At 37.0% G+C, this 22,382-nt stretch overlaps 1 protein-coding gene across 1 annotated transcript; it reads left to right on the plus strand.

Moving 5' to 3' along the window:
* Positions 1-3,258: 3,258 nt before the first annotated feature.
* Positions 3,259-19,969, plus strand: LOC113047145 (transient receptor potential cation channel subfamily M member 4). Its single transcript, XM_026208424.1, has 28 exons — positions 3,259-3,473; positions 5,058-5,119; positions 5,663-5,828; positions 7,354-7,534; positions 8,497-8,666; positions 9,016-9,193; positions 9,837-9,901; positions 10,772-11,020; positions 11,101-11,203; positions 11,278-11,396; positions 11,476-11,769; positions 12,560-12,661; positions 12,781-12,909; positions 13,331-13,460; positions 13,964-14,109; positions 14,196-14,308; positions 14,390-14,485; positions 14,576-14,622; positions 14,709-14,941; positions 15,019-15,134; positions 15,213-15,345; positions 15,424-15,598; positions 15,856-16,021; positions 17,294-17,475; positions 17,799-17,931; positions 18,228-18,300; positions 18,652-18,748; positions 19,272-19,969. Exons 1-28 carry the CDS (start codon positions 3,402-3,404, stop codon positions 19,304-19,306), a joined length of 3,765 nt encoding a protein of 1,254 aa, XP_026064209.1. The 5' UTR covers positions 3,259-3,401; the 3' UTR covers positions 19,307-19,969.
* Positions 19,970-22,382: the final 2,413 nt, after the last annotated feature.

The following is a 22,382-nucleotide window of genomic DNA, read 5'->3' on the forward strand; positions in this document are numbered from 1 at the left end:
AGCTGGCTGTCTGGTGCAGTCTCAACAACCTGGAGCTCAACATGTTCAAAACAGTGAAGATGATCGTGGACTTCAGGAGAAACCACGTGCTCTCCCTCCACTTACCATCATACAGCATATCATACACTGTGACTGCAGTGGACTCATTCAGGTTCCTGGGCAACACTCAGGACCTGAAATGGGACACTCACATAAACACTATTGCTAAAAAGACCCAACAGAGGTTGTATTTTCCTTCACCAGCTGAGGAAGTTCAACCTGCCACCCACTTCTACTCGGCCATCACTGAGTCTGTCCTGTGTTTATCTGTAACTCTCTGGTTTGGTTCAAGAGACTACATTGGACAGTCAGGACTGCTGAGAGGATAAGCGGAGCCATCTCCAGATTTCTTAGCCCAGGAAAAGGGCTAAGAAATCACAACGAGCCCCCTCTCTCTTCCAACTGTTGCCCTCTGGTCCGAGCTACAGAACATCTTCTACCAGTACAGCAGCCACAAGAACAGCTTTCCCCCGCAGACCTATCATCTTAGGCCTTAACAATTAAAACTTCTAGCCTTTACATTGACCATCACAACAAATTCAAAATGTGTACATTTGTAAACTGCACACTTGGAAAAAGCATGCCTGTAAATTTATTTAAACAACATTAAAACAACAGTTAAAACATTTTTTTTTCTACATGTTAGTCTATATAGTGCATTAATTAATTTTCTGTTTTTCTTATTAGTATTATATATTCCATGTCTACTGTGTTATGTAGGGGAGAGCGGGGTCGAAAATAACGTGGGACGAAAGTAACAAAGGGATTTTCTCTGAGCCTCTTTTTGTATTTGCATTCTTATGACAGCTTATTCAATCCTTGACGGAGCTGAGAAATATCATGTGATTTCCTCATCGTTTCCTGAAGGTAGGTCCATAAAACTGTTTGAGTACAAAAAGTTAATTACTAAATCGTTAATCTTTTCAAATTAGTCGTGTTGTTTTTCTTGTTTCATGTGTCGCAGTAATGATCAATCTACAGGTTATTTAGTGCTTTAACACATCCTAAAGTTTGCATTTTCTTATTTTTTCAGTATAAAATTAAATTGAGTTTAAATGTCAGGAGTTCCCGCTACAGAGACAAAAAGTATTTATTTTGTTCCAATGCAAGCTATATTTGTGAATTTCTGTGTCTTGCATTATTTATTAAAATGTTTATGTCATATTATACCAAAAGAATATGTCTGAGTGAGGGTCAGAAAGACAGACGGAGGTCTGGTTCTATCCAGATGTTTTTGAGAGGGCGTTTCTGGACATAGAGGAACATCTCTCTCTGGGTAGCTGCTACGTCACATTTATATTTAGTTTTTAGCCATATCTTAGCCTTTACACCTCCACCTATGAATTTGTAGTGTTTCCAGATGTTTTAATGCACATTTTAAATTTTTGAACAAAAACAACTGGATGGAAACATAAATATGCTTACTGTTACATTATGTTTAGAGTTTTTTTATTATGCTAATGTAATTACATTTTTATATTGTACATTGTTGAAAAATGTACAACATTGTTTATAAAAATACATTGAAATTGACAATAAAAAAATACAGTCTGATGAAACTTAAATTTAAAATGAAAATATGAAAATGTAATTTAATTTTTTGCAAAGATAAAGGACAAAATATGTTTGCATTTACATTTACATTTAATCATTTAGCAGACGCTTTTATCCAAAGCGACTTACAAATGAGAACAATAGAAGCAGTCAGGTCAACAAGAGAACAACAACAGAATATAAGTGCCATGACAAGTCTCAGTTAGTCTAGTATAGAACGCATAGCCAGGTATATATAATTTTTTTTTTTTTTTTTTTTTTTTTTTATTAAATGAAAAAAACAAGAAGAGGAAAAGTACTGGTGTTAGTAGGTTAAGTGCAGGCGAAAAAGATGAGTCTTTAGATGTTTCTTGAAAGTGAGTAAAGACTCCGCTGTACGAATTGAGATTGGGAGGTCATTCCACCAGCTGACCACAGTCCAGGAAAAGGTCCGTGAGAGTGATTTTGAATTTCTTTGGGATGGCACCACAAGGCGTTGTTCACTTGCAGAGCGCAAACTTCTGGAGGGCACATAGGATTTAACCAGTGAGTTTAGGTAAGTTGGTGCCGTGCCAGTGGTTGTCTTGTAGGCAATCATCAGTACCTTGAATTTGATGCGAGCGGCTACTGGTAGCCAGTGAAACCTGATGAGGAGGGGAGTAACATGAGCTTTTTTTGTGACTCATTGAAGACAACCCTCGCTGCTGCATTCTGGATCATTTGCAGAGGCTTGACAGTACATGCAGGAAGTCCCGCCAGGAGAGCATTACAATAGTCCAGTCTGGAGAGAACAAGAGCTTGGACAAGAAGTTGGGTTGCTTGCTCTGTTTGCAGTTACATATCAACAAGGTCACAATCAGGTACACTTAAGAAAAATGAGAGTAACAGAAAAAAATCTAGCTTATATTGTTGTGTTACTTTCCTCCCAACCGATGGGGTCAAAAGTAACAATGTGCAACGTATGTTCAAAGTGAAATTATACTGAAGTCTTTCTACATTTCTACAAAATACCCCCTGGTATTGATAGACCACACTTCTGAGTTGCTGGCCACAGCAGAAATATATCTCTGTCTACAACATTATCTTTTAAAATGATGTTTTTCTGAAGAATGGTACTTTCACCCCTGCTCTCCCCTATTAATTCATTATGTCTTTGTACTTTCCTCTGCACTGGAAGTTCCTGTCTTCCGGTCAAATTCTGTGTAAACACTTTCTTTCTGACTTGTTTTTATTAGGTATTTATTTCTGTACTTTTAATTTCTTTCTAAATGTCATTTTTCTTTCTAGAGACAGAGAGAGTATTCTACTGTATTTGGGGGGAAATGAATAAATATTTGAATCTTACAGGAGATTATTTGTTTAGGCTACTTCCTGGAGTTCAAAACTAACTTCAGTCAAACCAGCATAACTGGCCACGCCAAATGGCATCTTAAGGTCAATAGTATTTCAAAAGACACGCCTGTAGGGGCATGAAAAATGGAAACCTTTCTGATAACCAGAAGTATCCTGTTTTTAACAGCTTACATATAATGAATTAATACACCTCTCTCTTATCATATTCTTCTTATTCTGCTCTTATCTTGTTTTCCCTGAGCTGTCCGCTCACAATCGTTTGTTTGGTTTAATTCAGCGCCGAGTGTCGTGAGCTGAGCTCGTGCTGGAATGCGTCCAGACACTTGTAGCGTGGGCGGGGCTTCCAGTACACGGCTTCAGAAAAAGTTTGATTAAATATCTCGGGAATCCGGCTGATGGCAAACTAGAGCATAATTGGATCTAGACTCCCCATGGATCTCATCTGAATAATATTTTATCCATAATAGGGCGGACAGATGATCAAAATGAAGAAAATCGAGAAAGAGAATGAAGGAGGTGGAGGAGAGAGAAAATCCGAAAATGATCAGGTGTGGTTGATACATTATTAAAAGTAAAACATGTTTTAAAGTCACTTAAGTGTTTCTCAGTACGGAAGATAGTCGTTTTTTATTGTTCATGCTTTGTACTATTTATTTTGCCACTGCATTAAAACGAGTAATTTGAGTACAAAGTACTTTGTAAACTGACTGAAAATAGTCCTGTAACTGTAAACACTGCAAAAAAAAAAAAAAAAACCTTAAGACGTCCGAAATCACGATTTTGTGAGTGCAAGGTTTATGCACCTGTAATAAGTTGAATGACAAACGTTTCTCAAGCTTTTCCATGTTTCCATATCATACTTTGATATTGTCTTGCACCGCTGCGCATTAGACGCTTTTATCCAGTGGACTGAGAACAATAAGCAGAAGCAATTTATCAAAGTCCTGCTGCCGCTTCTAATACATTTCAATTAGTCTCCATCTTAATATGTAAAATGTATTAGAATATGTGTCTTAATATGTGACAACTGTAAGCTACATGCAAATGTAATGACTGTTTTAATGGCCTTTCCAATCAGGTTTGGAAGGGATTGTCTCAGATGTTGCTGAGGGAGTCATATGAAATGATTAACCAAACTTTAAAGCACCATATTAAAGTTATAAGCTTGTTTAACAGGGTTTTGCATTTGCTCAGTGAACAGGATGAAGATTGGAGGCCCATTTTTACATATACATAAACAGACATTTGTATGTCAATGCTTACATTTAAGATATGCAAGAGCCTTTTGTGTTCTATGTTTTATTCATTTCACTATATTGCTATTTTATAATTCTCAAAATGCAAAATTAATAAAGCAATTCATAAAGTCATTACATGCATGAAATAGAAAATGAAATGTAATACATTTATAAAATATATTAAATAAAAATAGGAGAATAAAAAAAGAATGCAACAAATGGAGATGGATGATAGCATGTTAAAAGAGAAAACGTTGTCAAATTACAGAGCTAGTGTATATTTTGTTTTATGCAGAATTGTCATCCATTAAAAAGTATTTTACGGCTCTTATGTGGGATAAACAAACTTGCTGTTTGTAGTTGAAAACAAGTCGGCCTGGTTCATTTAATTTCAGCAACCTAAGAAGATAAGAAGACTTTCTCTTTTTATTTAGTTTTGAATGCTCCTAAAGCTGTGATTATTATCTCAGCTCAACATTTGTTTTAATAATCAAAACGTTTTTTTTCTCCATTGATTATATAGTTTCCAAATACAGTTATCTAATATGCAGCCATCTTCGCCCAGAATAAAGGTTTTTATTTTATTATACAGTTATAGTTAAAACAAGTTATGGGCTAAGTACTATGATTTTGATTACTATAATTATCATGTTTTGTTGTTCATGGTTTTGAAATTTAAGCAGGAAGTAGGCAGAAGACACAAAAAAGCTGTTCGTTTCTGTGATTTAGAATTGCATGTCACACATCAAAACATTTCCTTGAAACTTCTTTTGCCATTCAAGCGTAATCTCATAGTTTGTTCTCCTCAGTCACTGACTGTGAAAGAAAAGAAACCGGACCTGCATGTGCAGATGTCTCTGACTCATGCTTTACTGTGTAACGTCTGTGTTGTAGAGCTGGATCCCAAAGATGATTAAAAAGAGAGTGTGCACCACCTTTGTGGAGGACTCTTCCAGGTACAACAGCCATTTTCTCTTGCATTCAGATTTACTAGCGTATGCAGAAAATCTATTCAGTCCTTTCATACTCGCTTATTTAAAACAGCCATTGATCTCCTGGTAATATGATCTGTGCCGTTAAGTAGCCGATTTGGTAATGTAGGGTGGGTCAACAAACATGCCTTTTTTTATCTTGAATGAAGATGAACTAGCCATTTGTCAGCACAGTATTTCCCCTGTCCTTTTCCCCTTTACAAGCTATTGTTATTTAGTGATTCACAACAGGGTTTGGGCAGGTACTGTTTTCATTTCATTTATTAATTTTAGTGATGATGTGTACGTTATGTGACATACTGTTTGATTTCAGCTAGTAATGTCTTCCTTTGATAAATTAGTTGTAACATGAATGACACACACAAAGGAGGTTGATTTCTTTTTTTCTCTTCAAGTCTCTTCCTCTGAAATGATGGCTTGAATAATACAGATATCAGAAATCTGAGCCCACTGAAACCTGTTCTCTGTTTCTGTCTCTGTCTCTCTCTCTCTCTTTCTGTGTGGAAGTAATGGGGCTTTGTGCCAGTGTGGTGGAGCACGGGACATTCATCCATCCATAACGTCAGGTGATGCTGTGATCAGCCAGTGGGACAGTAAAGAACACACCTCTGAATACCCCACCGATGCCTTTGGACAGCTGGAGTTTGCTGGATCCGGACGCAGAAACAGTCCAGTGGGTGTCTCACCTTCTTCTACACATCCCCAAGCATGCACAATCACAGTTACTGTCATTTGAAAAACGAACTCCATCTTACAATTCAAGTGTGTTCAATTGGTAATACTTTACACTGAGGATCTATTCTTTAAAGAAATGACTAAAAACTCACAAATGCGATGATAAAAAACACGTCCTTACTGAGGAACATTTTGGTGACACCATAACCTTCTTCAGTGCCTAATTACATAATTACTATGTATGTTTATTACAGAATGATATACAGTGGAGGAAAATATATGTAATTTCAATTCTCACAGTGTGCAGGACTTTATGCAAATGTTTGCTTGTTCAGGTTCTAGTCATTAACATTGACATTAAATGCAGTAGATGTCAGTGACTAAAGATGATATCACATAAGCAAATAGTGAGCCAACTATTGTCTTTTGTCAAAACTATAGCCGTGTATGAAGCAGCGCTCACAAGTTTTCTGTTTTCTGTATTCAGTCTACACTGAATTCACATGACCAACTGAATCCATTGCAAAATCAGTGTGTAGAAATATTTAGTCCTCTCTAGAAATACAAGATCACCCAGATTCCAGTTGAAGTTATTGGATTTGTCTTGTGAAAATTAGCTTAAAAGTGAAAAGTGAGATCTTTACAGTTTTACAGTGTATATGATTTGTGTTTCTTTCTACACAAATTAACAAGAAGCCTGTTAATAAATAAACAATAACTTAAATCATAATGTTTTTCATTTTTATTTTGTGGTCTTTAAAGCATTAAGATGTAGACCTTAGGGGCGGAACATATTGACATCTACTTTGAGGGATAGACACACAGATGTTTATTTGTGTATTTAACAGGAACAGTGAAACATCATTAAATGTTATGTAAATGCGCCACAATTATCCAATGATTTTTTTTTTTATATCAAATGAATTTACAAAAATTCTACTGACAGGTTTTTTTTTTCATCAACTGAACAATTTGCATGTTGTTAAACAGCATTACAATCCCTTGAACTCCCCGATCCTCACGGCTTCGTTTTTTACTCATGTCAAAAATGACACATCGCACTGCCCAGACTAAAGTCTACCATTGTTCTGTTTAAAAGTATGCCAGGCTTCTGAACAATTACAGAACCGCTAACATGTAAACATGTAACTCAAAGCAGTTATAAACTTGTCCTTTAAACCTTTAACCAGCCCCACAGAGCCTGAAGTCATACACTTCTCATAGCCACAATACAGCTAATTAAATTTAGACAGTAACAAAAGAAAACCTCTCTGAAATGTTTTTGTGGAAACCGTGTGTTGCCTCAGGCAGATCCATTGTTCAGTCTTTCTCTTCTCACACAAATCCCTTCCTACATTCAGCAGTTTGTGAGTGACAACATGAATATCCTACATGCTTGTGCATGTTTGAACAAGTCTGAATACCTGTGTATTTTAGTTTAGGATGAACAATATCACACATGCAAACACTCAAGACCGTTTTTCTGCTGTGCATTCATACGTCATTCATCTTGTGTCCCCAAGTTTCTGCGCCTGGCACATGATACACCTCCGGACAATGTGTACTCGCTGATGACGTCACAATGGGGCCTGCCGATACCCAATCTGGTGGTGTCTGTGGTGGGGGGAGAGGGGGAAGGGAAGGTGAAACCCAGGGTGCGAGAAGTGATCAGACAGGGTCTAGTCCGGGCCGCACAGAGCACAGGTAACCTCTCCTGCTCCTCTATCTCTAGCTCACTTAAGAGTGCTTGAAACCTTTACACTCACTTATCTAACCAAACACATGTGGACTGTTAACCCTACATTCAACCTCCACCCTTCCACCTCTGTTCATATTGTGCACTAAAACTAAGATAAAGACAGTTAGTTAGTTATTTTTACTCATTTTAAATGATTTTCAACTATATATGGAAGTAAAATGTAAATGGTTGAAATAATAACCAAAATAAAATAATAAATAAAAAATAAGAAAGCAATTATTGCATGGCATGTTTAACTTCAGCATATCCAGACATGCCTTTACATACACACACAACACACTTCCAGGTCATATAAGATTGTGAAACTGGAGACAGCTTTTCCAGTGAAGACTTAAAGCAGGGAGTGTGTGTGTGTGTGTGTGTGTGTGTGTGTGTGTGTGTGTGTGTGTGATAAGTCATGAGATGTCATTAATGCTGATAATGATAATTAATCGCTAATGACACTACAGTGGCCATGTAATTTTAGCATATATCACTGCATATAGACATCCAGAGACCAAGTATGTTTTATGAATATTTAACTCTGATGTGGCTGTGGTTGTGAGTTGGTGTTTCGGGCCACCTCTGGCTCACAGAGTAGATCAGGTAGGACAGGTAGCTTCACTGGAATGTTCTGGAAAATAACTGTTAATAACTGTTTTCATGTAGTACCTAGTAATTAGTGACTAGTCTTAAGGTCAGTGATAGACAGGCCAAACTAGTGTTACTCAACAGTGGCATTCCTCCTGTGTGTCTGTTGATAAGGTTTATTATGTATATGGTTAGAATTTAAATGGCTGTCATCTAGAAGTGTTGCATTACGGTAAAAGCCTTTATCAGTGATATTTTATTGGTGTTTGTAACTTTTATGCAATTGACTTAATGCTGAGTAATTTAGGTAATAGTACTTTTAATTTTCTTTTTCCAGGGGCTTGGATCCTGACGTCAGGTCTGAGGGAGGGTGTTGGCCGCTGTGTAGGTGAGGCAGTGAGGGATCATTGTGCAACAGCTTCATCTCTTTCCCAGGCCAAAGTTATAGCTGTTGCTGTCGCGCCCTGGGGATTGATTTACCAACGACAACAGCTCGTAAACCAACAGGTATTACCATATGTGTCCATTCTGCTTCAGTGTCAACATAAAAACAAACTTAAGATGCATGAATGTCAAAAAATATATATTATATATATGTATTACACATATATTTGTAAGGTGAAATCTAGCACAAAAGCATAATATATGATCTGAAGTCTCGTATAGTATATTGGCAGAAGCCATTTGTTTTGCTATATTGTGAAATATCACATGAAACCAAAACATTTTAAGTGTAGTTCAATATCCAGAGTGTACCCCTCACTAATGTCACACGGGCCTGAATGGTACTGTGAACTGCTGTAGGACTTTGGCTAGGCTGCTCTGTAAAAACGTATGGTTGGTTACTCTTCACCAGGGAAGTTTCCCAGCGCGGTACTATGTGCACAACATGCCCCATGAATGCAGCTGCCTGGACAACAACCACCAGGCCTTCCTCTTGGTGGATGATGGAAGTGTTGGACACCGAGGATCTGAAACAATGTTCAGAGCCAACCTGGAGGACTTCATCTCCCATCAGCGCACCGGCATCTGGGGTGAGAGAAGGAAGACGGTTCAACTGAAAAGTAAACCAAGTCTTCCTGAGCACAACAGCAATTTCCCATGTCATTTATCTTGCACCTTCATCAGGGACTGCCACGGAAAGCACGAGCACATCCCTGGGGAACCATGCGCTTCCTTTTATTCAATAAAGTAAATAAACACAAAATGAAAGGAAGGAAGAGGGAAGTTAAACAGTAATGTTATGGTATTTAGAAAAGTAAAGGGCCTTAGAATTATTTCATTTAGTAGTAGTAATAATATTTATTTTCCCTACACAAGAAAGACAGGAAAGCTGTTTTTGCAGAATTGCATAAAATGCAATCCACAGTCACAAAGACACCAGTATATATATATATATATATATATATATATATATATATATATATATATATATATATATATATATATATATATTTATTTTTATTTTTATATCTTTTAGAATAAAATAAGGACAAATTTAGCATGTAATGTGAGGACTACACTGTCCTCTGGTGGATCAGAATGAGAATAAAGTTCTGAGGCAAATTCACTATTTTTGTCACTTAATTAGGTTGTTTGTTTTAACTCATAATATAATTTGAGTAATGCTGTACTTCTCCTATATAAACACATCTGTCTTCCTCTTGTCCTGAACAGGAAGTGGAAGCATTGAGATTCCAGTTCTGTGTATGCTGATCGCAGGAGATGCTGCCATGCTAGAGGTCATGACACAAGATTATTTTAACTGTTTTAATATGAATAAATTATGTGTGACACAGGTCCACAAAACCAGTCTTAAGAGTACATTTTTCAAAATTGATATTTATACATCATCTGAAAGCTAAATAAATAAGCTTATAGGCACACACATATATAAATAAGCTACAACTATTAATAAATACAACTATTTGCAAATCTGGAATCTGAGGATGCCAAAAATTCAAAATACTGAGAAAAACACCTTTAAATTTGTCCAAATGAATTCATAGCAATGCATATTATTAATCAAAAATTAAGTTTTGATATAGTTAACAAAATTAACAAAATATCTCCATGGAACATAATCTTTACTAAATATCCTAATGATTTTTGGCATAAAAGAAAAATGTATAATTTTGACCCATACAATGTATCTTTGGCTATTGCTACAAATTAACCCCAGCGACTTCAGACTGGTTTTGTGCTCCAGGGTCACATATATAATATGTATTTTAAAAGAATACAGTTTTATTTTATTAATATGCTTTTTTATTTTATGTTATTTTATGTACCTATTCAGTGTAGTCTGGGTCATCTCCAAAAGCATGAACAAAATAATGCAAATTGAAAGATTACTTTATGTTGTTTTGTTCATACTTTCTTAATGCCTGTAACCTGTGACCCAGCTGTCCATGTGCTTTTTGCCTTTAGCACTGTTTTTGGAATGAGGCCCAGCAGTGACTGATTATACACCTCTAACTGTTACAGTCATAAACGTCATAAAAAATGTCTAGGGATCTCAAATTTAAATGTAAAGTTTAAAATGACAGTTTTATCAGTTTAATCCATTTTAAGCATATTTGAAATGAACGATATCATCTTTCTTATGGCAGAGAGTGGATTTATCTCTGAAAAACACCACTCCATGGCTGGTGCTGGCAGGCTCGGGTCCGGCGGCAGACCTGATAGCGGCTCTACTGAAGGATCTCAGCATACCTCTGAGTCCACCAGTGAGTCCCACTTTAGCGACCGCTGCCGAGGAAAGCAGGAAAAGTGCAAGTGTTGAGCTGAGGGACCAAGTCAGAGAGAAAATTAAGAAACATTTCCCTTCTGAGACTGCACTGGAGAAGCTTGTGGATCAGGTGAGCGTACAGCAAGACAGTGCATGCAGGCCGAAGGTTTTTGTATTTTATTTTTTGTTACTTCTCTCTTTTTCACACAGGCACTCAGTATCTATCACAACCGAGATCTGATCACTGTGTTTCATGGAGACCAGGAAGGGCGAGATGACTTTGACAGAATCATCCTCAGAGCTCTCGTGAGAGGTGAGATTAAATGACCTGCTTTGACAATTCAACATGTTTACAGTACATACTTATGTGTGTATGTGTGTGTTCAGCTGCTAAACGGGATGCTAGTGACCCTAGCGAGTACACTGAAGAGCTGAAGCTGGCAGTGGCCTGGGACAGAGTGGATATCGCCAAGAGTGAACTCTTTAATGGTGACATCCATTGGAGGGTAAGATTAATAGCAACATGAATGAAACCAAACGTGTGTTTTAACATGACAGTTTCTCTTGATTTGATCTTTCTCTTAGTATGAAGACCTGGAGGAATCAATGACCGATGCGCTGGTGAACAACAAGCCCCATTTTGTGCGTCTGTTCGTGGAAAACGGCTTAAACATTCTGGACTATCTGACGTATCATCGTTTAGAGAGTCTTTACAGCTCAGTGTCGGACTGCAGTCCGGTGTCCTCATTCCTCCAGAGGAGGCTGCAGGAGCGGGTGGGCTTAGTTAGCTCTCAGAGCCGCTTAGCTTCACCTGATGAGAACCACCACACCAGCTCCTTCAGCGCCCCGTCTGCTGCTCGAGAACTCACCCTGTATGAGGTCAGAGGACAGATGCTCAAACCAACACTACTGTTTGAAGCTTTTAATAAAAGAATGGAACAGAGAAATTATGAGACAATATATATATATACACACACACAAAAACATGATGGTTGAGACCACACCTTGGATTTAGTACAGCAGGGGGAAAACATAAATGTGCTTTTCTTTTTAAATTAAACAGTTGTTTACTGAACAATTGGCTGTTTCTTTAGAAAATATCTAGGAATAAAGTGTACCCCAGCTTTTGATTTAAACTATTTTGAGCCATTTTACAGTACTATAAGATTAACAATAGAGCCCAAACTTCAATTCAGTTATTATTTATTTTTAGATATAAAAATCAACACTCAACTTTATATATATATATATATATATATATATATATATATATATATATATATATATATATATATTGTTAATTGCACATAATGCTGTTTTTAGAATAACTTTTATTCCTGTCATGTCACATCAGACACAAGAGCATCCAAACAACATTTATTATTTGAATATCCTGGGGAAAAAGGACATAATTTGAAAGATGAGATTTTTGTTTCTTTTCAAAAGTAACAATATATAAATGTCACACACAAAGATTTGTCAAGCGTCGGGAAACAATTGAACAAATGGAACCATAAAATCCCTCTGAAATATTCAGTTTTATTAGCTTGTTCAAGCATGTTTCCAAATAAATTGTACCTTCACGCAACTATGCACTCCTCCTAAAAATGTAGAAATGTAAAAAATAGAAGAAGGAATAATAATGATTGTCTTCTTCTTGATCTCCCAGGTTTCACGGGTGTTGTCAGAAATCATGGAAGATGTCTGCCAGCCGTTTTACTACGCTCCTCTTGGTGTAGAACAGGGATGGGCCTCGAGGAAAGCAATGAAGGTACCAGCCAGGGTTTCTCAAAGGTTTTAGGATTGGTGAAATGATTTGATTTGCGGCACTTATGTTAATACGATGTAGATAACAATGTTGTGATCATAGTTTCTGTCTCGTCCTTTCAGCATGTGAATAAGCTGCTGCTGACAGAGAGTGTGTACCGGAAGCAGCGCTGCATGACTCCCTGGATAGCTCTGTTCATTTGGGCTGTTCTTCAGAATCGCAGAGAAATGTCTATCTACTTCTGGGAAATGGTAGTTTTTTTTTTCCCATAAGTCATAACTGAAACCCATATCATATTCTCTGCAGATTCTTTCTAATCTCCTGCGATGTTTGGTCAGAAATATACATTTGTAAATGAGTAGGTTAAAGTTGCACATGACAGTTATCCTGGACCCTGTACTGACACCTAGTGGCGTGGATACAGTATCACACTAATGTATTCAGCTCTTGATGCAACTGTAGAAATGTCATATTAATTAAAAAGTGTCCAATAGCAGGAGGGTTGCATGCAGAATACCACAGATGTATTATTTATTATGACTATTATGATTATTATTATAGTCATTGATCATGATAATTCCCATGGTCAGTGTATTATTATTAATACAAATTATATTAAATAAAAAAAATGTCTTTGTTTTGCTCCTTTCCCGCTCTCTCTTTCAATGCTAGGCAGGGGAGTCGGTGCTAAGTGCTCTTGCTGGGTGTAAGATATTAAGAGAGTTAAGAGAGCTGGAGACAGAGACTGAGGCCAAGCTTTCCATGAAAGAACTTGCTCAAACCTTCGAGAATCTGGCACATGGTGGGTGTGAATCCAGTTAAAGAGATGGCAGATGGGAATGATTTTCAGTGTAGCAGTGGGGCCCAAAAGTATGAGACAGCTTGTGAAAATACTTCATATATATGTGTGTGTGTGTGGTGTGTGTGTGTGTGTGTGTGTGTGTGCGCTCTTGATTTTGTGACATATCAGGACACAACTCTGTATAATGACATGGGTATGACACAGGTATTACAAGGAGAAGGTGACTTAACCCATGTCCCCATTTTTCAAAACGCTTATGAATCATACAGAATGAGTTTTTTTGAGAAAGTAAAAATGCACAAAGTTTCCTGTGAGGGTTAGGGTTAGGTTTAGGGTTGGTGAAGTGCGATAGAATATACAGTTTGGACAGTATAAAAACCATTACGCCTATGGGATATCCCCACTTTTCACAAAAACAAACGTGTGTGTGTGTGTGTAACATTGTGGAGCATTAAGTCTTTAGCATTAGGAAATCTTACATTACATGTTTTATGTCTTCATAGATGTGTTCAGTGAGTGTTACCAGAGCAATGAGAGCCGCTCTTTCAAGCTTCTCATCAGACAGTCCACTGTCTGGGGCAGCGCCACCTGTCTGCAGATGGCCACCGCGGCTGACGCCCGCCTCTTCTTCAGCCATGATGGAGTGCAGGTAAGCAGTGGTCATGATTACCTGTTGGAGTGTCAGTTTTTCTTAGTTACATTGGTGTCATGGTTCTTCATCCCATCCTTGGCCAGACTTTACTGTCAGAGATTTGGTGGGGAGACATGGACAGCAATACAGAAGTGTGGAAACTGGTCCTCTCGTTTTTCGTGCCTCCCTTTATCTACACCAACATCATCAGTTTCAAGTCAGTACCCGATATTTTCGGCCAACAATAGTTTTCTTTCTGATACAGTCGTCAAAGTTTTAATGCCCTCCGATCTCTTAGGGAGCAGGAGAAATACGAAAAGCCAGAGGAATTTCATCCTGGTAAAGAATTAGACAGCATCGATGGAGCCGAGTCATTGGCTGATGTTATAAACACGTAATTCATGGTTTCTCAGCACCATAAACAGTTTTACTAAGTTAAAGGAGACACAGATAAAATAAAGAGAGTCATACATGTGCTTCACAGGGAGGACGACGTGGAGGAATGTAACGCTTTAAGAGGAAAACTGGAAGGTGCGTCTAAATGGCATGATCACAAATCCTGATATACTTTGACTTGCTTTTAAGGAGCTTACCTCTTAATTTTTTTTATATTTCAGCATCAAAGGCTATCGCTCTAAAACGGCCTTTTATATTGCACCGATGGCGGCAGTTCTGGTTTGCACCGGTCACTTCGTTTCTAGGCAACGTGTTGATGTACTTCCTCTTCCTCTTCCTGTTTGCTTACATCCTATTGGTTGACTTCAAGCCCCCGCCTCCCAAAGGACCCGCCCCCTCAGAGCTTGTGTTGTATTTCTGGGTTTTTACTCTGGTCTGTGAGGAGATTCGACAGGTACGAACAATCTTCATTGTGTTTACACACATTTCAACGCTCTTGTTCAGTCTGCTGAATCTTGATCTCCCTCGCAGACGTTTTTTGTAGGATCTACCTCTCTAATTCAGAGGATGAAGCTGTACATCCAAGACATCTGGAACAAGTGCGACATCACGGCCCTCGCGCTCTTCATTCTTGGGCTTGTCTGCAGGTGAATGCAGTGAGATCTGTCCTGTGTATGTCCGTGCATGTGATTGTATTGGTTAGTGCATGTGCGTTTTTGTTACAGGATGTTTCCGTGGACGTATAGTTTCGGTCGTGCGGTAATGTGTGTCGACTATGTGGTCTTCACGCTCAGACTCATTCATATATTTGCAGTTCACAAACAACTTGGTCCCAAAATAATCATAGTTGGGAAAATGGTGAGAAGGAGTCTTTCATTTTAACGTGCCCTAAAAAGTGCACATAATCCTGCTAAAGAATGATATTTTACTCCACAGGTGAAAGATGTGTTTTTCTTCCTGTTCTTCCTGGGGGTGTGGCTAATGGCATATGGAGTAGCCAATCAGGCGCTGCTGTACTCCTACGACTCTCGTCCTGGATGGATAATTCGGCGTGTGTTCTACAGGCCATACATGCACATATATGGGCAGATACCACTGGATGAAATTGATGGTGTGTGTGTGTGTGTGTCTTTGTGTTTCCGTAGTGTGTTATTTTTACTAAACACAGTATACCTTTTAAAACTTTGGGGTCTGTCTATTTAAAACTCTGTTTTCTATCGAAAGTCTGTTTTTTGTAACAATGTAAAAAGCCTTTACTTTTACTTTAATGCATCCTTGCTAAATATAAAAGTAGTACTTACTGACCCCAAACTTTTATACTTTCAGTTGATTTTATTGATTGTAATACATTCTTTTCTTTGACTCTAGCTGACAAGCGACAAGAGAAAGTGTGCACAGACAACATGACGCTCATCCACCAGGGGGCGGAGCCATGCCCACAGTCTGATGCTAACTGGCTGGTTCTTATCCTGCTGTCAGTCTACCTGTTGGTCACCAATATTCTGTTGGTGAATTTGCTCATTGCAATGTTCAGGTAAAAAAAAAAAAAACAACACCATCAACACTGTTTGTATTTAAAACATTGATTTAATATGGACTTTATAATGAATAACAGTAGCTGCTACTATGAACTGATGTTACAAATGTTACTTGTCTGAATATGCAAGATGTTCGATTGCTAGATTTCTCCAAAAGATAGTTCCATGGGAACTTGAGCACAAGCAGCTTGAGTGCTTATTCATTTATAAATATTTTGAAAGTGCTTAGTTAAGTTACATTTAAGTTCACATTTACATCTGTGTAGTAACCAGTTTATGAAAGCAGTATTTGTTATTAGCTGATATTACAAATTATGTAGTTAATATATACAAGAGTTTAAAAGTTTCAGGTTAGTAAGATTAAAAGAAATTAACATTTATATTCAGCAAGGATTCATTAAACGGGTCAAAAGTGACCGTAATGACACTTATAATATTTATGTTATAATATTAACATAAATGCTCTTCTTGTGAACTTTCTATTCATTAAAGAATCCTGAAGAAAATGTATCATAGTTTCCACAAAAATATTCAGCATCACAACATTGGAAATAAGTAATGTTTCTTGAGCATAAAAACAGCATATCAGAATGATTTCTGAAGGATCATAAATCAGAAATAATTGACATTTTTAAATTCATATAGAAAACCATTTTTTTTTTTAAATGTATTGCTGTTTTTACCCAGTATTACTGTTTCAACTGTATTTTTTAACAATAATTTTTTTTTTCAACCTCTGGTTGATTGGTGAGCATAAAACACTCATTTCAAAAACAATAACACAATTGTACCAACCCTCAAATTTTGAGCAGTACTGTATGTTGACTGTATATATGTCAGCTGATATTGTATTTTCAATTATTCATGCTCATTTCACTTACTTTTATATTTGAATAAATTTTGCCATTATCTTATTCTCACATAAAGTTAATATTTAAAGACATAGACAATGGAACAAAACAATTATAATAAATCTTTAGCCAATTTTAAACTGTGTATCCATGATTCATATTGTACATTATTATATGTAGTGTAGCACGTAATAGGGTTCATTTTATTTATAGCTAATTTTTAGAACAAATAGAATAATAGTATTTAGTGTAATAGTAAAATAGTTTTATGAAAATATTAATCAGCGTTGGTATCAGACAGAATTGTGTTATTGGTGTATGCCAAACACTAGAAAGGGTTCTTCTGCGGCTTCAATACAGCACGACCTCTAGCCGTATTGCTTGGTATGATTGTATGTTCATGTTATTTGTCATCAGTTACACATTCAATAAAGTCCAGGAGCACAGTGATGTACACTGGAAGTTCCAGCGCTACAACCTGATCACGGAGTACCACTCGCGGCCCTGCCTCTCCCCGCCCTTCATCATCATCTCCCACCTCCATATCTTCATCAAAAGAGTCATTCAGAGACTGCCCTCCAACAAGAACCAACACTTTAGTACGTGCTGATATATGATGCCACATTACATACAGTCTCATTTGATCATTCTGTCTTTAAAGGCATAGTTCACCCATGAAAATCCTGTTTTCATTTACTTTCCCTCATGTCGTTCCAAACCTGTATGACTGTCCTTCTTCTGAGGAACTTTACAGAAGTTATTCTAAGAAATGCATCACTGTTTTTTGACTGTTTGGTTACCATCTACCTTCAGAAAAGAAAGAGAGTCATACAGGTCTGGTCAGACATTAAGTTAAGTAAATAATGTCAAGGTTTTCATCTTTTTGGAGGAGCTATTCCTTTAACCCTGTCTTTTTCCATAGTGTTGGAACTAAAAGGCAAAGAGGCCAGTTTGCTGAACACATGGGAGTCCACGCTGAAGGAGAACCTGCTTTCCACACAAGGAAAGAAACAACGAGAGAGCGACACAGAGCGCCTCAAACGCACCTCCACAAAGTCAGTCAACCCTGTTACTGTTCTTAAATACTCTTATATAACAAAAATTACCAACTTTTTTCACATACTTCACATGTGAGGTCTAAAAGAGATGAGTGAGTGGAGAACATATCTGTCACTGACAAGTAGATCTGTATGTAACACACACCCGGGGACATTTAGTAACCTTGCAGTGGCGGCTCTCGTTTCGCGTTTATGTGCGTGTGAAGGGGGGAGAGACTGTCAACTCCAGCTGAATCAGACACCGGCGTCTTGAATGACAGAATGTGTGTATTTGTGTCCATATGTGTGTGTAGGGTGGACAGCGTCCTGAAGCAGATGTCGGAGATTCACGATCACGATCGCAGGTTGAGAAAACTGGAGTCGGAGGTTAGTGACGACTGTGCACACCTGTCTACCTGTGGCTATGAAACACACTGACACCTGTTTTTAAATCCCAGCAGCACCCCACAGAGTGCACGCATGTGTCTGTGGGTGCAAGCCTGTGGGCCTTGTCTTATTTTAGCTGCAGCTGTTGTGTTTGCTTGCTCAGCACAGACCAAGGCCCATCCGTCATTCTCCCTATCACTGTACGAGCCCTTTTAAAATGTAGATCAGCTCTGAGAATGTGCCAAGCTGTCAGCCGATCGATGTAATTAATGAACCTGGGCTTTATAGGGGAGCTCAGTTTTTTTGACTAGTCCTCTCTGTCCTCTCTTTTTCTGTTTGCTTGTTACACAGGTGGAGTACTGCTCTACTGCCCTCTCCTGGATAGTGGAGGCACTGTCTCAGAGTGATCTTGTAAAGCAGACGCGTCCTCCTCCTCTTCCTTTCAAAGGTGTGCTGCTCACTCTCCTCTGCCTTTCCCTCTCTTTACAGCGTCAAAGTGTAGCTGATGTTTCTCAGGTTCCCTTTTAGTAGCAGTGTTTACAGTGTTGGTTTGGCTGTAACATTTTAATGATACTTATTTACATATAAATAGACAGTTATAGTACTTTCTTACTGATGGAGACATAACAACATCACAGTATCTGTCTCTCTCTCTCTCTCTCTAAATATATATATATAGAGAGAGAGAGAGAGAGAGAGAGAGAGAGAGAGAAAGAGAGAGAGAAATATTATGTGATGATGTTATGTCTCCATATATATATATATATATATATATATATATATATATATATATATATATATATATATATATATATATATATATATATATATATATATTATATATATATATATATATATATGCAAACTGGAGGGCACCCTTGTGGATGATAGATAGATAGATTGGAATTGGAATTACTTTCAACACTATTAGTGTTATGTTAACTATCATGTCTCTTCTGGCTTTGTTTCAGGTATTTCTTCTAAACGGACCACTTTGTCCAGATAAAAATGATGCTGATAATGCAGATACATAATCGTGTATTTTATGAACTTATTTTTGTACGATTCTTTATGTCATTTTAGCTTGACATGTTAAATGTCAAGGAGACATTGTTTTTTTTATTTTTTTTATCAGATTTCTTACATTGTATCAGAAAGAATGATATGACTTGTTCTGAAGTTTTAAGTTTTGATTTTGATTTCATTATTTGAGTTGACAATCAGCACCAGGGGCATGGAGGAAACTCTCATTTGATAATAAAAGAAAATGAATATAATAAAAATAATTTATTTATGTTCAAAACCTGGTATTCTTTTGTATATATGTATATGAAGACTTCAGATGCATAAATCTTTTTCTTATAAATGAGTATTTTTATCATTTTATGTTTATGTTTAGTAATTTCAATTTAATGGCAAACAAAGGTTATTAGTCAGTTATTGAAAGCATTATTATTATTATTTTTTTTATGTTTAATGATATTTTCAATGGAGCCTGATAAAAAAAATAAACTAATTTGAACAAAAAATCTCAGAAGAACTTAGAGGTTTCTGCATCTTAAGTCTTAATGCATAATGCTCTTGTGAACAAGTAAAGTACAAGTTTCAAATGGAGCTATAGAGCTAGCAAGTCTGTAATTGCATCTTATTTTTATTTAATTTTTTTATTTTATTTTTTTCTAATAAGACAAAATCTCTTAATCATTGGACATATGTTTTCAACGATATTTATGTTTTGTCCTGTAATACAAAATGATTTATAAGTACATTTCTGTGACTATCAATGCAGTCAACTATAACCATGATAACTTTCTTATTGTGTCTGTTACTGACTATTGGAAATCAGTATATTTTCCGTGATCCTAATTTATCACATTTATTACAAACCTGTATTTTTATGGTTTTATAAAATGTGTTTTAAAATGGCTGAAAAGTGGCTTTTAAAGTGTACCAATTAAACTTAAATGTGCTTTTACTTTTATCTTCTTGGCCTTCTATTCTCAGTCTTCACCAGTGACCATCTGTAATGACCCTGTCCCCTTTCGAGTAGCATTTGATTCCTAGGTTGGCATGGTCTTAGTCTCCTATAAGCCTTACATGGCAAGAGCTGCGGTCGATGAGGATCAGGTTGTCATCTTCAGTAACAGTGAAGTGAAGGGGGTGGAGTGGGGGGCAGGGGTTGACTCTTCTAAGGATCTCTGCTTAAATCTAACTGGAGCTAAATCAGCACATCAGCTTAGTTTAGCCACCCGCTCGATGTGAACATGGAAGTGCTGCTGTTTTCAGAACAGAATCTGTGTGCAGGCTGCTTTACTTGCATGAACATGCCTGTGGAATTTAAACAATTAGCATATCAACTAATTTAGTTTGCTATGTGTCCGTTACTACACTCTTACAAATGAAGGTTATTTACTGGCATCTATGGTTTCTTGAAGAACCTTTGACATATATCCATGGAACCATTCCCTTTTTTACATGTTTAACCTTTAAGAGCTTGAAAAGGTTATGTGTCGTCATGTGCTTAGACATAGACCTCAATCATGGGGCAAAAATCTCATAATATTATTAAATATACTCATGAAGAAGTGGTATATATATATATATATATATATATATATATATATATATATATATATATATATATATATATATATATATATATATATATATATATATATATATATATATATATATATATATAAAAAGTATCATATCCACAAAACAAAATTAGCCCAAGTGATTGCAAATCCAAAACTGAAGATGCTTTTTGAAATATGAAGACTGAACAGAGAATTGACCAGGTGGAGCACAGGCTGAGAGTTTCGGTTTATGAGTGAGGAGGATTTTAGCAACTTCTGGTCTGAGTGCTATCATGAAAAAAAGTAGGTCGGATCAAGAGAGCAGTCCATACACATTCAGCTGTTCTCGGACAAGCAGAAAGAGCAGGATAAAGAAAAAGAGAAGATGATCCGGGACCTGATATTTCAAAGGCATGTCTGCATACGTATCCACTTTCAACCACATAGCAATTTAACATCTTGCTAACCACCCCCCGTCCCCCCTCGATCACACCGCCTCCCCTCACCCAGTAACCTCACTGTTCATGTTTTAGTGCATAGTGAATAGATCAGTTTAAAGGAGTTGGATTCCCAGAAGAAACATTTTATTATGCTTTCACAGCTCAGGAAGTTCTCATTTATGTTAAGTATCAGCTTTCTCAGATGTTTCTTCTAAAATTCCTCAAGAGAAATATAAAGCGGAAAAAATGAGACAATTGTTGAATGCATTAGAAGTATAGTGCTATAACATTAAAACATCAATATAGATAATAGTCCAGGAAAAATTAGATGGAACATGTTGAAACGTTGAAATCTCTATGTTTTGATGCCGGATTATGGCAAATAGGCGACTTACTTTGGCAAATATTACTGTAATTTAATACATCACTGAAATTATGAAAGTCATGGACAAAAATATCGGCACCCTTGGCAAATATAATCAAAGAAGGCTGTGAAAATTAATCTGCATTGTTAATTCTTTTGATCTTTTATTTAAAAGTTCACAAAAATCTAACCTTTCATTGGATAATAATAATTTTAAATAGGGAGAAATATCATTATGAAATAAACGTTTTTCTCTAATACACATTGGCCACAATTAACGGCACCCTTTTTATTCAATACTTTTTGAAACCTCCATTTGCCAGTTTAACAGCTCTAAATGTTCTCCTATAATGCCTGATGAGGTTAGAGAACACCTCACAAGAGATCAGAGACCATTCGTTCATCCAGAATCACTCCAGACCCTGCAGATTCCCAGCTTCTCCTCTTCAGTTCACTCCTCTCATTTTCTACAGGGTTAAGGTCAGAGGACTGGAAGGGCTATAGCAGAAGCTTGGTTTTGAGCTCAGTGACCCATTTCGGTGTTGTTTTTTAGGTTTGTGTTTGGATTATTGTACAGTTGGAAGATCGCTTACTGATTTTTATCTGTTGGTATTTGATAGAATCAAAGATGCTATTTGTCTGAACACGACGTCCAGGACCTCCACAAGAAATATAGGCCCACAACATCAAAAATAGAGC

The sequence above is a fragment of the Carassius auratus genome, chromosome 28, assembly GCF_003368295.1.
Source record: "Carassius auratus strain Wakin chromosome 28, ASM336829v1, whole genome shotgun sequence".
Taxonomy (NCBI): domain Eukaryota; kingdom Metazoa; phylum Chordata; class Actinopteri; order Cypriniformes; family Cyprinidae; genus Carassius; species Carassius auratus.